The 16872-nt window shown below is 48.7% G+C and overlaps 1 protein-coding gene across 1 annotated transcript in view; it reads left to right on the forward strand.

The window, feature by feature from the left end:
- Nucleotides 1-16872, forward strand: part of CACNA1B (calcium voltage-gated channel subunit alpha1 B) — a 306849-nt gene that overhangs the window by 280656 nt on the left and 9321 nt on the right. Inside the window, exons 40-48 of the mRNA XM_080403088.1 lie at nt 2991-3099; nt 4733-4840; nt 6389-6501; nt 7488-7615; nt 8750-8876; nt 9455-9565; nt 11393-11428; nt 13779-13986; nt 14152-14363. Coding sequence (XP_080259214.1) covers nt 2991-3099; nt 4733-4840; nt 6389-6501; nt 7488-7615; nt 8750-8876; nt 9455-9565; nt 11393-11428; nt 13779-13986; nt 14152-14363 — 1152 coding nt within the window. The remainder of the gene's footprint in view (nt 1-2990; nt 3100-4732; nt 4841-6388; nt 6502-7487; nt 7616-8749; nt 8877-9454; nt 9566-11392; nt 11429-13778; nt 13987-14151; nt 14364-16872) is intronic.

The following is a 16872-nucleotide window of genomic DNA, read 5'->3' on the forward strand; positions in this document are numbered from 1 at the left end:
GCAGCACTCCTATGCAGCATTTCCATGTGGCTTTTGCTCAGCCAGCCTTCCTGCAAGTGTACAATTACAAGTGTGCAACCTCTTGGAACATCACTCTCTAAATCCTTTGTCCCTGATTAAATTTAGGAGGAAACACCACCACACAGCATTGCTGCATATTGCTGGGACATGGCCCGTGTTTTGCATCCATGTCCTTTGGGAATTTGGTCTGGAAAGTCAGCTGGGGGGACCTGGGATATCTCAGTCCCAAAATGCATTTTGGCATTAGCTTTTGTGAGGATAGAGCTCTCCTGTGGGGAATTCTTTCTCATCTGCTTGTTCTTCACTTCCATGCATCTTCTTTCTCTCTCCATCCCTTAACTCTCTCTCCCACTGAAATGGGATTCAGTGGGACTCTGTAAGTGATAACCATGGGCTCTTGTCGATATAACAATTTTTTTGTGTGCTGAGGGCAGAAGTCTGAATTGGAATCCTGTTTCATTCGACACCAGTGAACAGAAAAAAATTGTTGTGGCATTGCCAGCATTTGATACTCTCATTGAATTGTAAAAGGAGGAGAGTCTTGGTTTTATTTCCCTATCTCTGAGGCTTGTCAGACATGGAAGATAACCTCTGGGTGTGCTTTAACAAAAATCTTTCAGATTGTAATGGTTTGTCTCAGACTTCAGGAGGCAGGGTAAGCTGTTACATGAGTTTCTTGTCCCTTTGGCATGCAATGAGATCCGGAGACAAGTAATAAGATAAATAAGGAGGTCTCGGCTGTTCTGAATGTCAGCTCACTTCAGAAGCAGAATTTCTGCACTGGACCAGTGCCCTGTGCCCCCATCAGCGGTGACACATGTCCTGCCTGGAGTGGGGCATTTTCTCCTTGGCTGGCAGAAGGTACCAGGGCTGGAGTCTGTCCTCTTTCAGGCAGCAAAAGGCCTAAGGCAGCTAAGTTCATACTCTGGGAAACTGCGTATCAGAGATTTCTGTAAGCAAGGAGCTAACCCAGTGATGGACCAAGTCCTCGTTCACCAGTGTTGGCTCACGTTTGAGTAGGGCATAAGAGTAGGGAATCGGTGCTCACGCTGAGCACTCTGCCTCTCACCTCACCTGAAACTCCAGGCAGATCCCTGCTCTCAGCTACACGCTGTTTCCCCTCACCAGCAAAAAACCTGCCCATAAGCAGCAGCACTTCCACCGTGCAGCTTCCCCAGCCAGCGAGGAGGGTGAGTGGGGCTGCGCGAGGTACCCCTGAGCCACCGCCGTCACATCTGCAGCTAGGTCTGCGCTGGCAAAGCTGCAGCTACGAGAAACCCTCTCAGCCATCGCCATTGCACAGTATTACAGGGTGCTGAGCCTGGGCAGGATCTGGCCTTGCCTGTGCGCTGCCTGCCAGGGCAGCTTGCTGCCTCGGTGAGCCCGCAGCCCACTGCTGGCTCTGCTTAGATTTCTTTTGCAGCATGTTGAGCTGTTGTTAAACAAAGAGAAGGTTTCTGAACAGTGATAGGGATCAAAATAACAGACTAAGCAGCCTTCAGATATGGATGAAATTCCCTCCCAAGCAAGGGGCCCAGGCCAAGCTCACACTTGGTTTTACAGGCTGCTGGGAGGCTCTGCTTAGACGGATGAATGCCCAGAGACTTCCTCAGGTTGCACGTACCCTTGGAGAACGGAAACACTGAGGCTCGTCTGATATGGGTCTGGCCAAGGAGGTTTCTGAACAGCTTGTGAAAGCCGAGGAACTGAGAAATCATTAGATTGCCAAAGGAGAAGAAATCCATCCTTTAAATGTGTTGCTAAGGTTATCAGCAAGGCTTGTCTCGTCTGCATTTACATGATCTGCTGCCAGGAGTGTTAAGGGAGCCACAGTTTTCCGAAGCAATCTCAGGTACTTCATTGCTTACAAGAAGAATGACTTTGCCCTGTCAGAGCTGGTCCTGGCTGGTGATGAGGATGGAATTGCTACCAGGTCTGAAGATCTTTGGAAGACACTGGTCCTGAGGGACTATTCCATATCTGGCCGGAAAGAACATAGTTGGGGGAAACTATAGTCCTCATCGTGTTAATCCAGCCTCTTCCTCTGTGGATAAGGTCCAGATGGAGCTGTGTAGCTCACTGACTGGAAGGAAAGGAAGAGACCTTCAGAGCTCCTAGGATGCCCACAGTGAAGGAAGTAAGAGACAGAACCCAAGGGTCTCCAATAAAAAGGATGTCACACACCTTTAGCAGCCAGCCCCAAACTGCCCCAGAGCACTAGAGCCACACCGCAGGGCTCACCAGCCTTGTTTTCAAGTGTGCTTCAGGCTGTGCATGAAATGCATCCTCATGGAACCACTCCAGAGACTGCACAGCTCCTGTACAAAGCACTCACATGCCTCCTGTTGTCATTGTCACTGACAGTGCCTTCCTCACGTCCCACTCACCTGCACAGCTGGAAGAGGCTCGGTCACTTTCTGGATGGAGCTGCATCCTCGGATGGTAGATGCAAATCCTCCAGCATCTTCCTTCATGCGATGGTGCCAGGTCCCATTTGTTGCTGTCACTCCTGTTGTAGAACCATAACATGGGTGAGGGTAACTGGGGTAGGCAAGGATGGTGGAGGTGGCTCCACAGTTTGTATCTCCTGAGCATGCTGCTTTGGTAGGGTGACGGGTACCAGCCACGTGTCTGGAGGCTGCAGGTATAGTTGGAGACAATCAGGAGCAGGGTACCAGGTTTGAAATGGAATGAGAGCAGTCACATCGGCTTCTTTTGGAAGGAGGCAGGATTGCAGTACAAATGCTGGCAAATCAATTGTTTAACTACTAAAACCACTGTTACAACTCAGACCTGCTCCTGAAAGGGAGGTGACATCTATATGGAAAAGATGCATTTTAGCTCAGTGCGCAAAAAGTTAACGGGCGTTTGTAATCTGGCTGTTTCTAAGGCCTCACAGAGGGGGAGGGAAGGGGGGTGGGGGGAGGAATCCTGACTCACACTCACAGCGACTGCATTTCTCTCTCCAGCGCCTGGTGCGGATGAACATGCCGATCTCACCTGAGGATTTAACCGTCCACTTCACGTCCACGCTGATGGCCTTGATCCGCACTGCCCTAGAAATCAAACTCGCCTCAGGTGAGAGGGAGCTGATGTTTAACGGCATGCGGGGGCTCAGACCCCGCTTTGGTGTCTTCCCAAAGCCACAGAAGTCCTGCCCCAGGTGGAAATGCTATTTTCATATTATCTGCCAGCGCCTGAGGACAAGGGAGCCTGGGGCAGGCGGCAGTGGGGTCCTGAGCATCACTCTGCCTTTGGGGTGGCTGCACACTGGCATCCCTGCCGACGAGTTGTGGAGAACTTTGGCCATCTCCATTGAGAGCTTTCAGAGAAGCCCTGTGCATGGGCTTGTTGCTGTACATCGGAGATGAGAGTTTCCACACCTCTTAACTATTCCAGCATGAGGGAGGAACAACCCTTTCTCTCCAGTTGGTCTCTGCTGGCAGCGAAGCAGTGACTCCAAGTGCTGTGAACTGCATTCTGCCTTGAGATAAAACTTAATTATTTAAGTGTTTAATCAGGCATTTACTTGACTTCCCAATTAAACTTTGCAATGTAATAAAATCATTGGCCTTTTCTCTGGGTCGTTACACTAGTTAATCAGGCTGGCTGGGGTCAGGATCAAGGCATGACTGGCCAAAGCGCTTTTATACCTCATTTAAAAGCTAACAGGAGGTAACAGTGCTCTTATAAGCAAAGGGCAGGGCAGGGTTAGGATGTTGTGCTTTTCCTAAGTGGTTTTAGGCCAGCCATTCAACCTCTACGTATTAATTACCTCCCTCATACGTTGCTTAAACTTTGCCTTTGACGCTTTGGGTAGGCAGTGCTGGAAGACAACAAAAATTTGAGGTCACTGGGACTTCCCTAGGGAGTGACACCAAGTATCGCTCATTTCTAAGGATACGTTTAGGACCGCCTGGGGTTTTAGGGGCCATCGCCTTGTTTTAGTAATACCCTCTAGCTAAGGATGCAGCGAGTTTGTGTTATTTTAGGTTTCTAGTTACCTGTCAGCAATGGTAATCTAACCAGCCTTTTCCAGTTGAAAAAGGCTCCCCCCACCCTTGTCTTTGGCTGCACACTGGAAGGGAACCAGAGAAGAGAGCTCAGCTGATAGCGCTGGATTCTTTATAAGGTTTATATTTGCTGTGGGTTGTGAGGTTTTGACCTGTTTTGTTGATATGTGCTTTGTTTGAATAGGTGTCATGTGCTACATTTAATTGAGTCTTTAGCGGGACTAACAGGCCCTTAATGAACCCTCCCTAATGAGTTTCCTTGGGGAGTTCAAATCGCCACGTAGCAGAGTACCCAGAGCCTCCTCCCATCACTTTTCTCTTAGAAAAATAATCTCTGTCATTCAGATGAACTACTTAATTGGCTACTGTGCAGTGCATTCATCTGGGAGCTGGCCTGTTGGCTTACACATACTTTAATCACTTTCCACTTGTGTGTTAAGACCTCACTTTGGCCATTTGAATAATGCTGCTGTGTTCGCCTCTTTCTCTTTTACCTTGTGATATCGCTGCTGACACCGAACAGCGTGCTTACGTCTCATTGTCAAAGACTTTGGGAAAAGTTGGTGGAGAGGTTTTATAATCAACCATGGCATTGCCTTCTGCACTTGCAGTGCCAACAGTGGTACATGCTGACAGCACAAGGGTTTTCACTCTCCTTCATGTGCCTCTCTCTCTCTCTCCCCTATCCCATTCTGCAGGGGGTGTTAAACAGCACCAGTGCGATGCTGAGTTGAGAAAGGAGATCTCGCTGGTTTGGCCCAATCTGTCCCAGAAGACGCTGGATTTGCTGGTGCCTCCTCACAAACGTAAGCGGTTCATCAGCCAGCCCCTCGCAGCCACCTAAGAAGCAGGTTTCTCCCTCCTTGCCCGCTCTGTCCCTAGCCCCATCTAGGTGCACCTAGAGGATGCAACAAAGAAACCAAGTGCAGTTTGGCTTCTTGGTGCCCTCCCTGCAGGGTTCACAGCTCACACCTCCATGCTATGGGCACATACGGAGCAGGGAAGCTGAGGTCACCTCTAGGCATGTATTTCATCATGCTGCAGCAGGTTTCCTATGCTTAGAAAGAAAACAAGAACCAACCCAGTGCCAAGAAGGGACCAGTGCCCTGTGTAGCCTCTTCCAAAGCCTTTTCCTGGCCTTTGTCTGCCTTCAGCCTGTGCCTTTCAGGATGAGAGAACAATTTCTACTGTCTGGGCTCCAGAAAACCAGGACAGGAAAATTAAAGTTTGCTGAGAACTTGCAGAATCACAAGTGGGGTATTTTAAGGTTAAAGGCCTTTGTGTCACTTGATGATGTACCGGGCAAATGTGCCAAGAAAATGGAAAGTTTGCCATTATCTTGATTGACCCAGACAAGGGCTCTGGATTCCTGATTAATAAGAATCAGTGCAGAGCAATAAAGACATTGTTAATTAAGAAAAAATGAGGGAGCTGAGGAGGTGCAAACCAGTGGGTAGTGACTGCTTAAGGCTTTTCTTCCCCTCCTCTCTTGATGGCTGTGTATCTGCTGCCTTAACCCTCTGCTGCACAGTAAGTGCTCCAGCCGTGCCGGGAAGGGCTGCTAGCACAGCTGTGAGGGTGGAAAAAGGCAACTGGAAAAACGCAATACTCTTTCAGTGTACGTTAGCCCATTATGCCCCAGTTGACTATAATTCAAAGAAACAGGAATAAGGCTTCTTTGGTGATAAAAAGCTAGCTGTGGGTCTGGTATTAATTTAGCGAGTCTTCTGAGGGCAATGCTTACAATGCCACGGAGTTTTCCTGCCTGGTCTTGTTCTGCACGTTCTCTGCGAATGTTTGCTGCAGGGAGCTAGAGGCAGAGGCCATCCTCCTCAGGTGTGAAAGGCAGCAACAGGCAAAGATCTGAAGAAGTCTGTTGTAACTTTTTCTTTCTTTCTTTCTTTCTCTCTTTCTCTCTTTCTCTCTTTCTCTCTCTCTCTCTTTCTCTCTCTTTCTCTCTCTTTCTCTCTCTTTCTCTCTCTTTCTCTCTCTTTCTCTCTCTTTCTCTCTCTTTCTCTCTCTTTCTCTCTCTTTCTCTCTCTTTCTCTCTCTTTCTCTCTCTTTCTCTCTCTTTCTCTCTCTTTCTCTCTCTTTCTCTCTCTTTCTCTCTCTTTCTCTCTCTTTCTCTCTCTTTCTCTCTCTTTCTTTCTCTCTTTCTCTCTCTTTCTTTCTCTCTTTCTCTCCTCCACTTCTCTCTGTCCATTTTGCCTCATTGTTCTAACCTCACCTCTTCTTTTGCCTTGTTTTTGACACCCATTTGTTGTTTTTTCTTCTGCTCTTTGACTTATTCTTCTCCCAATCCTTCCCTGCTCCTCAAATCAATGTGTCTGCCGTGTTTCACCATCCTCTGGCAGCCGATGAGATGACTGTGGGGAAGGTCTATGCAGCGCTGATGATATTTGACTTCTACAAGCAGAACAAGAACACCAGGGAGCAAGTCCACCAGCCACCTGGAGGCCTGTGCCAGGTACCCAGCCACGCGGTGACCTCTCGGTCCTGCCCCTGGGCAGCTCTGACAAGAGTCATCAGCACATTTCATCTAGAAAGTCTGGATGCTTCTTCATGCAGGGTTTGAAAATGCTCTTTCAGAAATGGGAACCTCTCCTCAAAGTCTCTTTCTGTCAAAAAAAAAAAACCAAAAAAAAAAAACCTGTTGCAATTGCCTTTTCCAGTAGGTCAGGAAAGATCTTTTCAAAAAAACGTCAGGTGACGTTTGACAGGCTAAATGCTAGTTTCAGAAGTAGTAGCCTAGAGACTAGGAAACACTGAAAGATTTATTTGGGATACCAAAGAATTATTGAAAGCTGATGCTAGTTTGTATATAAAATGTTTAAGTTGCTCCTGAAAATGGGAATTAATCAAAATTGTTTTGGCTGTAAAAGATTTGAAGATTTTTACAATTTTTTTGAAAATATTTCCACACAACTGGCTTGGGGTTGTGTGCCCAACGGCATCAACCAAATTTCCTTCCCTCTCCTTGCTCTAACCTGCTGACTCCTACCCCTTATAATCTTAGCCTCCCAAAATCACCTCTAACACAAACCCACCTCCCGAAAACAAATTTTTATCCTTACCCTAGGACAAATATCTGTTGATTTCAGGATACCCTCCAGCTGATCTTCAGCATGGCCTGGCTGGCTGGCTCACAGATGGGAGGCTACGACAGACGCGGTGTCTGAGCCACCTGAACTGCAGAGCCCCTTTGGTCACGTCAGTGGGTGAAATCCCCTAGGGACCGCAGGATGCTTTGTCAGAGGGCAGGGGGCTGCAGGACAACTTTGGCTTACCCAGAGCTGAGGGCACCTTCCAGCTATGGGAAGGCTGGGGTGTGCTTTCTGCTGGGCTGATCCCTCAAGGTGACAAAGTGGACTTCTTATTAATGAAGAAAAGCACTGCAGGGCATCCCCTCTGCTCACAGCTCTGTCTCTGACAACCTTTCCTTGTGCTTCATAGCCTGGACCGGTGTCACTCTTCCACCCCCTGAAGGCCACCTTGGAGCAAACCCAGCCCACAGCGTTCAACAACGCAAAGGCGTTCCTTCGCCAGAAGAGCTCAGCCTCACTCAACAATGGGGGTGCCTTGTGAGTATCCCGGGACCTCCCCACCAAAGCTGTGACACAGAAAGGGCACGCTGGGTGTATGCACCAACCCCAACCACTGCTGGTTCAGTTGCTTTGGAGGTGGGGTAGCACCACTGGTGACACCAAAACCAATGGCTCCTTCACGCCATGGATGGGACAATTTCCCACCTGTGGCTACCAAAATGCCTCCCTGTGGCTCTGCTTCCCACTGCTGTCTCAGGTGTAGTTATCCACGTGGTGGTGGCATTGGGGTCTCCAGAGCTGTGTATTTTCTTAATGATGTCCTCTGAATCTTAATTGGAGAGCTTGTCATTGTGGCTAGTTGTAAGTGTGAGTCTGCTCACAGGAATTTGGGATCATTGCAAAACAACCAAACAAATCCCAACCCACCAACCCCCACTGCAGTGAGTTCATGGGAGTCAGAATGTCCTTGGGAACAAAGTCATCCCTTGAGCTCATGGCACTTGGCAATGGCAAGAGCTTCTTGAGACTTTCCAGGACAGAATCTGGCTCTTTGTCTTTAGGTAAAATAATACCTGCACAGAGAGGAGGACAGTTATTGTGTCAGTGATTCCTAATCTGTTCTTCCATTTCTTGCTCTTCAGGTGACTGTCCTCTGGGTCACAAGCACTATGGTTCTTTAGTAATAGACATCCAAAGTATAAATATCCCAAATAACTGTGATGGGGAAACTAAGATCAGACTGAACAGAGAAACCCAGGGCCACCTGTACCGCTGTACCTTCAGTGTATGTACTTCAGCATGACCACAGATGGGTTTGACCCATGTCCAGCTGGTCTTGGACATAATTTGCCTGAACTCCAAAATTCTTCATTCTTCATCAGAACTTAAGCTGCAGAAGTTGTTTTCCTTAGTTACTGGGGGGGGGGGGGGGGGGGGGGGGGGGCGGCGGGGAAATGATAGCTGGTTTGATTTCCTTGTTGCTCTTGAGATCTTCAGGCTGTGTAGGAAGTGGCCAGGGACGTTATAGCTTCACCAGCAGCTGCGCCTATCCTGCAACTAGTTTCACAAGTGAAACCTCAAAGGGCATCTGAGCCGTTTACCTTCATCACAACAAGGTCAGCAAAATCTCTTTGCAAAAGAGTTAATCTTTTCCTCTTTTCCTTCTGACAGGCCAGCCTCAGAGGGTGGGATCAAAGAGTCCAGTTCTTGGGGGACCCAACGCACCCAGGACATGTTTTATGAAACCAGGACACCAGCTTTTGAACGAGGCCACTCAGAAGAAATTCCCATTGAACGGGTGAGAAAACAGGGTGAAGATGTGAAGACAGGGTGGGATGCAGTAGGTTTTAGAAATGCAGTAGGTTTTTAGAAATTTTAGAAAATGTTTGGAAAAAACAGGTAAAGACAGGGTGAAATGCAGTAGACGGCAGATCTGTCCCTTGCGACAAGCATTGTTCTGTCTCTTACAAGGCCAAGGTTGCCTGAATATTATGGAAAAAAAACAAATCCAGTAGCTTTTACAGTCTGATAGCTGTACATCTGGGCACGCTTTTAATGGAATTACATGTGGGCTGCAATAGGTTACTTAAGGTTATCTCTTCCTAGGTGTCCCATTGTCATCAGTGTATAAACTCAGATGAGGGGTTTCACAGGTCACCTGGGGCTCGTTGCCATGGCTGGTGGAAGAGCTTGGCCTGCTGTCATCCTTGTTGAAGACAGCACTGTAGATAGAGTAACCTGGGCACTCCACAGCTCTTAATTTACTCTCTTTCCCTCTTTACAATTAAACCAGACTTAGCAGAAGCCTGCTCAGATGAAGGCTTCAAAGCTGACGTTCATATTCTTGCTACTGAAACTATTTCTTGTTTCAATCAGGTGGTAGAAATGAGGGAAATCAGCCCCACACTTGCCAACGGGGAGCACCAACCAGGCCTGGAGAGCCAGGGGCGGGCAGCGTCCATGCCGCGCCTGGCTGCCGAAACTCAGGTGAGCGAGGAAGATGCTACTGGTGGTGGGAGGCTGAGAGCAGGTCAAGAACTCGGTATCTTCTCTCTGCTTGCCATGTTGTTGGAAGTTGCTTGCAAATATTTGTTTTAAAGATGTTTGCTGAACCTGGAGACAGGTAACCAGCCTTTGTGCTTGGATGGCAGGTATTTATAGGTAGACACACCACTGTCCCAAGTTCTACTCATCCCTGGTTGCAGCAAAAAGAAACCAAAGAAATCCCTCTGGCTGGGTAGCTGACTCAGGACTACCTACCCAATACTGTGTGTTCTCATTAACCGAGGACAATACTGTTTGCCAGCCTGTATTCCTGGAAGGCATGTGTTTCCCGTTGACAGTTGCATGCCGTCTATCCAGACAGCCAGTCAAGGCATGCTCCTGTGCCCTAGCCACAAAGAAAGCTGGAGATGTGCTGTGATTCTCTTTGATGAACATAGTAGGTACAGAAGTACCAGGGAGTATGTGCCTGGTAGGCTGCATTGAGACGTTAAGCATCCTCCCTGGGTTTTTTTCTCTTCCCACTATATTATATATTTAGCATATATTGTATCGTGGCTTTGGTCAGTAAGATGTTGAGGATTTCCCTTGTTCAAGTTCTTGTAAAGAAGCCTCATCGCTAAAGTTGACTTTTACAGCAACTTGTGGATGCTACTTAGCGTGCAGGATGTCATGGTTTTCACAGATCATTTTGGGGCATTTCACACGTTCATTGCCAGCTTGTTGTCCCGGCTGCTCTCCAGCCACCGTCCTGCCTCCTGTGTGTCAGAACATCTTACTGCTCACAGTCGTGTCTCTCTCCTCCAAAGGGCCTGATTCATAGTCAGGAAGGAGCAGCCGGTGGCTGTGGGCTGTTTCCCTTGCTCTCCATGGGAAGCAGAATGTAAAGGGTACGCTGCACCCTAGAACTAAAAGCCTGTGTATTGCACGTAGGGCAATAGCTCCAACAGATAGCATCTTGTTGGTAATGTGCTCAGGCTGGCACAAGCTACACTTCATCAGCTAGCGTGTTTCCCAGCTGACTTCAGAAACTGCGGCCTTTGTATGAGCGCTGGGATTCTCTGTGTTATCGGGAACACTACTCAACATGCTTAATAAAAGAAAAAGACCCCAAAGCAAACCCATACCCCCTCCCTTCCCCCTTCCCAGAACAAAATTGTTCTTTATCCTGGACCACAGGTAGCATCTTTCCTTCCCAGGCAGCGCGGTTGGCAGCAGCAGTGCCAGCAGCACGAGCCTTTCCTCAGGGACCTCCTCTCCCCTGCACTCGGGTATTTGCAGGAGTGAGTGTCTCTTGCAGGAGCACGGTACGTGTTCCCCAGGGCACAGCTGCCCCATGCCAAAGCTCCTGAATCTTGTTATGAATCAGGCCCGTAATATCTGAGCGGATCTAACCTCATTTAATAATATTGTGTTTTGGTGGTTGTAGCTTCAGGCAAATAACTGATGTACTTTCTGTGTGTGTCTTCCCCCTCCATGCCCTCACCCTCCTTCTCACATGCTGCTTCTGCTCCCCCCAAACTCTGATTTTTTTATAACCCTTATTTGCAATGCTTTCTGTTTCTGGATGTCTCCCTTTCTGTTTGCCTGTCATTCCTCTGTCTTTTTATGTTCTACTTTTTTTATACAAAAAAAATATCTTCCTATGCTTTCAATCTCACCTCCTCCCTCGCTCTTTGCTGTCCTCTTCCCCCATCACCTCCCCTCCCTTTTCGTCATCGTGTCTGCTGCACATCTGCCGTGATGTCTGACAATGGCTGTACTGTGGGGCTGCTTCAAATAATGTTCTCATCTTGTCCGAATTGTTTGCAGAGGAGCAAAGCACGGTCACCTGGGAGTTACCTAGCAGTATGTAGTTTGCACTAAGTTGTATCTTATTAAATTCATGTTAAGAAATAATTAACCTTCCTTAACCCTTTACTTTTTTCCCTTCTCATTTGGAGTCCAATGTTGCACCGTTGCAGCCGCTATCTCTTTCCACTTTGCTGCAGTTCCCTCAATCCACAATTGCACGCCGCACGCTGTAATAGCAGGGATTTTTTGTTTGTTTGTTTGTTTTGCTTATTTATTGGTTTTTGTATGCCTTGTTGCACAGGAATTTAGGAAGTGAAAACAATCGGTTTGGTAATGAAGAAGCAATTAGTAATTCTCTGAAGGGTTATGGTATAGTCTCCCGAGGCTTGTGGGGAGTCTGTGCATGCCCCGTTAACGTAACGAGAGCATTGTCAGGATTTATGGAAAGGGTATTCACTGCTTTGCCACTTCCCATTAGTGTCAGTGGGGACTTTTGTCCCTGGAACAAGCACAGAATCATGTCCAAAGAGAAATGTTCATTTCTTATCAATGGCTGGCTTTTTGTTGGGAAATTTCTGTTGTCTTCTTGCTGGCAGCTTTTATATGGATTTTGGAAATCTGAGGAAGTGTTTTTAGTAGGAAGTATTTTCACGGTTTTTGCCCATCAGACCATCCACCGTACAGACCTCTCTGCCTCCCTCCATCTTCAGGCTGAACAGCAAGCAATGAGGACAAACATGAAGATCTTCAGTGTAATTTCTTGTTCACACAACAAGGGCCACAAGAGTGGACAAATGCAGCACAGCGTGGTCCCGCTAAGTGAACTGGTGCAGACCCCGGGCTGCACCGGTGCCACAGGCTGGGCTGTGCTCCCCTGCCCCAGCCAAGTCTTCCTTGTGCCTCTGAAAAAAATGGGAAGCACCAATATTTAGGTAACTGCCTAGCAAAAGAGAGAGCACCAAACAAAAACTCAACCCAGACTGCACCTTTGCACACAAGATAACCTGCCCCCAACAGCCAGCTGGGAGAGAGAGTGGTTCTTTCTACTCAAAATAACGAGCAGAGCTGTGAAACAACTGGCTTTGCATTGTGTAAATATCATGGGGCAACAGAGATCTGAATTTCAGGATAAGCAAACAAAATAGGCATAGACCGTAAAAATAATACAAGGCTCTTTGGAAAGGTTACAGTGAACAAAGTAAATGTTCTGCAAGAACTGTTGTTGGAGGCACATATTGGATTGTGAATTCCAGCCAGCGTAAGAGCTGAGGGACCGGAGGATGTCCTGAGCTCCTTCCCCGGCTGGCTGGACCCCCATGCTCCGAGGTCTTTCCGCTGCCATGCAGCTTTGATGCAGTGGCAGACCCAGGGAAACCTTGAGAGGATGGACGAAGCCCTGACTCCACCACAGAGCCAGCTGGAGGCCAGCAGAGTGAAAGAGAAGGGCGCATGGGAATCGTCCTCATTTTCTAAGCTTTATACCTGGCAATTGGGTAGTAGGGAAGGGATAGGCTGTGAGACCAGCTGTCCTGCAGCCCACTTGCCCTGGCTTCTGCAAAGCATTTTTGTAAGGTTTTGAAGCTAAAGGGAAGGGAACAGGGTCTGGAGCTGCCACTGGCACAGGGACAGGGTCCAGCAGTGCCTGTGGAAGGCTGCGTTCCTGTGCCCAGTGTTCAGATGTTTGGCCACAAATGATTTGAAAACAGCAATAGCAAACCCAAGTAGTGATTTTTTGAGATGTCCTGGTAGAGTTGCAGGACATGCATGCTATCCTGCTTGTCCTAGCCCCAAGGGCTTCAAGGAGCAACAGTGGCACAAGAGAGGTTTAAATGTTTGATTGGAGTGGTCTTCAACCACAGGGAGATAGAACTAATTTCTCAGTGGCTTTGCTTGTACCTTGCCCACTTGTTCCTGGTTTTATTCCCTCTCCACATGATGCCCAGCAATGCTTTCATGCTTTCTTCTTTGGAGTTGCTTTGGGATGACAACAGGTCCTGAAGCAGCTTTGGGTGAAACTAGTCTTGGAGAATTATCTTTGTGAGATGCTTGCTACTGTGCTGCCCTATGACCCTGCTAGTCTACTGTTGACTCCTGTGATGCTGTGTTTGGTGTGAAGTGCTGCATATTGCTCTGCACCCATGGTACCTGTGGATTGGCACTCTGCTAAAAGTAAAGCCCATTTCAGCAAATGAAGATCACATTTGCTCCTCAAATTTAGCACTCAATCTACCATTCCACAAGTCCTTCTACCCATTCCAGTTATATCCAATTAACCATTTTTTCTCCTTCCCCTCCTTGCCCCTTTCTCTTACTGTATGACCCTCCCCGTGCTGGGAACCAAGCAGCTGAGCACGGTGCAGTGCCTGCCCTCACCCTGCTCCATGTCCCTCCATCTCCCTTGCAGCCCATCCCAGACACGAGCCCCATGAAGCGCTCCGTCTCCACGCTGACCCCGCAGCGTCCTCACGCCATGCACCTCTACGAGTACTCCTTGGAGCGCATGCCACCAGAGCAAGGGCATCACCACCATCACCACCGCTGTCACCGGCGGAAAGAGAAGAAGCAGAAGTCCTTGGACAGGTCCCCCCACCAGCTGGTTGATGGACAAGCTGGTAAGTGCTTTGCAAACAAGAATTTATCCTTTGTCCTTCTCCCTTCAGGATGCCCAGCAGTCATCTGATGTGCTCTGGAGTCCCATCTACCTGGAAGGACCTCCCTGCCCCACACTTGGGAGTTCCTCCCATGTTAGTGACCCCCAACCAACATTCTTCTTTCAGTAGCCCAGTCTGGTGAGTCTTCTTCCAAGGACAAGAAGCAGGAACGTGGCCGGTCCCAAGAGAGGAAGCAGCACTCTTCCTCCTCCTCTGAAAAGCAGCGTTTCTACTCCTGCGACCGCTACGGCAGCCGGGAGCGTTCTCAGCCCAAGTCTGCTGACCAGAGCAGGCCCACCTCGCCCAACGGAGGGCCAGACCAAGGTCCACACAGACAGGTGAGGAGATGCAGGGCAGGAAAAGAGCCCTAAGGCCTTCCAGGGATGTACACACATTTTGTATGTTTAGAGACAAGCAGAAAGGAGACAGAATGGGGAAGAAAAGCCAGACAGTAGTAGATAAAGCCATTGAGGTCCTGCTTGATGCTTCACATCCAAAAAAAGGCATGGAAGTGTCACTTGATGGCTCTTTAGTAGCCGCCTACGGTGTGAGTGACTCAAGGCATCTTGCAGAGACCCCACCGTCAAGGACTCCCTTGCTCATGGTTGCAGCAAGAGCAGCCTGGGAGCCCTGAGAATGGGGAGCTTTTGATGCTGGTGGAGAAAAGTCCACCCGAGCCAAGGCAGGCTGGTAGCGTGGCGTGGGACCTGGGCAACTGAGCTGAACCGTTCCCCTGCCAGCTGTGTTAACGCAGCACCCACTGCTGCCCCGTGCACAAACACGTGGTGATTGCCAAAGAGATCCTGGCCATTGCAGTACAAGCTGGTGCGATACTGCACAGGGATCGCAGGCAGCCAGAGCTGTGATTTCAGCAAGGTTTGCTCATATTAGCAGGATTTTCCAACTGCCATCGCCTGGGCTTCAGAGCTGTCCTTTATGGTGGAACAGGTTAATTTTCTGAAAATTGAGGGAAAATTCATTTTTACCTACTGTCAAATCAATCTTCAAATGTGCTCTCTAGCTGGGAGGAGAAATCACAGCAAGGGAGAGGAGGGATGTAGGAGAAGGCAGGATGCGGGTGGAAGAGGACTCCCAGTGATGCACAGCCGCTGTGCCTGGAGGGGGGCTCTGGCCACTCTCCAAAGTGTCCCTGAGCTCGCAGCCTGCTGGTGGTGTGTGGCTGACCGGGGGTCTCCAAGGGGCTGAGGGGTGCTGTCAGCCCTGAGCCCCTGCAGCAGCTTCAGCTGGTGGGGAGCGGGCAGGAATCCTGTGTTCAGCAGGGGTTAGAGCCCAGGGGAAGGGTTTAAATGAAGCGGTTTCTGCACAGCATCCTGATAGCTGCAAAATGAAGCAGCTTTTTGTCTCCTTGCCCTGTCCTGTGCCTTTCTCTCTCCCTGCATGGTCCACTGCAGCACCAGGGGCTGTGTCCTGCAGTGAGTGCTCGGGGACTGCTGCCCCACAGCTCTGGAGAGCCCTGGGCGTGGGACATGCTTTGCACGGTCATTGTCAGCCTGGGGGGAGATGTGACATCGGTGTAAGGTCCCATGCACCCAGGACTGCGTGTGGCCATAGCAAGAGGGAGCTGCAGCCTAACGTGTCTTTTCCATTTCTGGTTTCTGCAGTCCCTGACTGACCTTCATCTGATTTTTCAGATGAGTTTTTCTTCCCATTTCTTAATTTCTCCCTCTGGTTTGAGAGGCAGGAAGATGGCACTGATTTTTAGCATGATGCCTCTCCTTTCTTGCGGGCTCAGTTTACCAGAACTTCAAATATCACATATGTTTTAATTAAAAAAACGGAAGCATTCCCATAGTTCATAGACATGCAGCGTTCTTTTCAGTGCAGGAGAATTATTAAACATAAATCCCATTTAATCTGGGAAAAGCATTTTTTTTCAATGAGATGAAACTTCTTAGAATTTCCATATGTTTCAGCAGGAAGGAGCTTGCTGGACATTTTGAAAAAAGACCTCACCATTTTTTTTACAGTCCAAGACCCTTTCCTGCATTGGTCCTGGGTAAAGAAGGTTTGATTGAAAATCTCACAAAAATATTTTTAGACAGCGCAATATTTATCTAAACAATTTAATTCTGGTTGGTTTTTTTTTTAAGTATCGTAATTTTGAGGGGCTCAGCCTCAGGGTCTTGCAAAAAGCTGAGCATCTTCTCCTGGATCTGGGAAAACAGTAGGTCACTGGGTGGGGGTCACCACCTGCTCCATCACCACAGGGAGGGAGGTGATGGGAGGCAGCTCAGCCGGGGATGGGAATACGTGTCTGTAGCAGAGAGTCAAGCTGAAATGCGGGGAAGCCAGAGAAGGGAGAGGGTAAAAATGAAAGAAGAGAAAGGCAAAGACTGTTTCCAGGCTGTGAAAGACATGAGTCATTGGCCCAGCAGCACGAGCAGCAAATGCCACATCAGTCCCCAAAGCTTGCGGAGAGCAGGGCTGCAGAGCGTGACACCCACGCTGCTCTGCACCCCCAGATAATGCAGGTATCACCCCTTCTTCTGATGGACAGGGCAGGGCTCATGTGAACAGCTTCTAAAATAGCCTCTGCATCTAGTTCCTGGGCTGGTAGTCTCCAGCGCTGCTGCGCTTGCCCTGAAAACTGTGCTGGCAGAGCAGAACAAGCACCGATTGCTAGCCCAACAAGCAACACCTTGATGTTTTTCTAGGAAGGAAAAGAGGCTCTTTAAAAAATAAAGGTCTGGTCTCAAAATCTGCTGAGAGATTTTTAAAATGCGCTCGCGGGGCTATTCATGTACTGCCCTGGGAAAATGTAAACAGAAGTGCCACAGCAAGAGTCTGTTCCTCTCACTCGTGGCATTTTTTAACTTACTGTAGCTT

The sequence above is a fragment of the Falco punctatus genome (assembly GCF_963210335.1).
Source record: "Falco punctatus genome assembly, chromosome: 9".
NCBI classification, from domain to species: Eukaryota; Metazoa; Chordata; class Aves; order Falconiformes; family Falconidae; genus Falco; species Falco punctatus.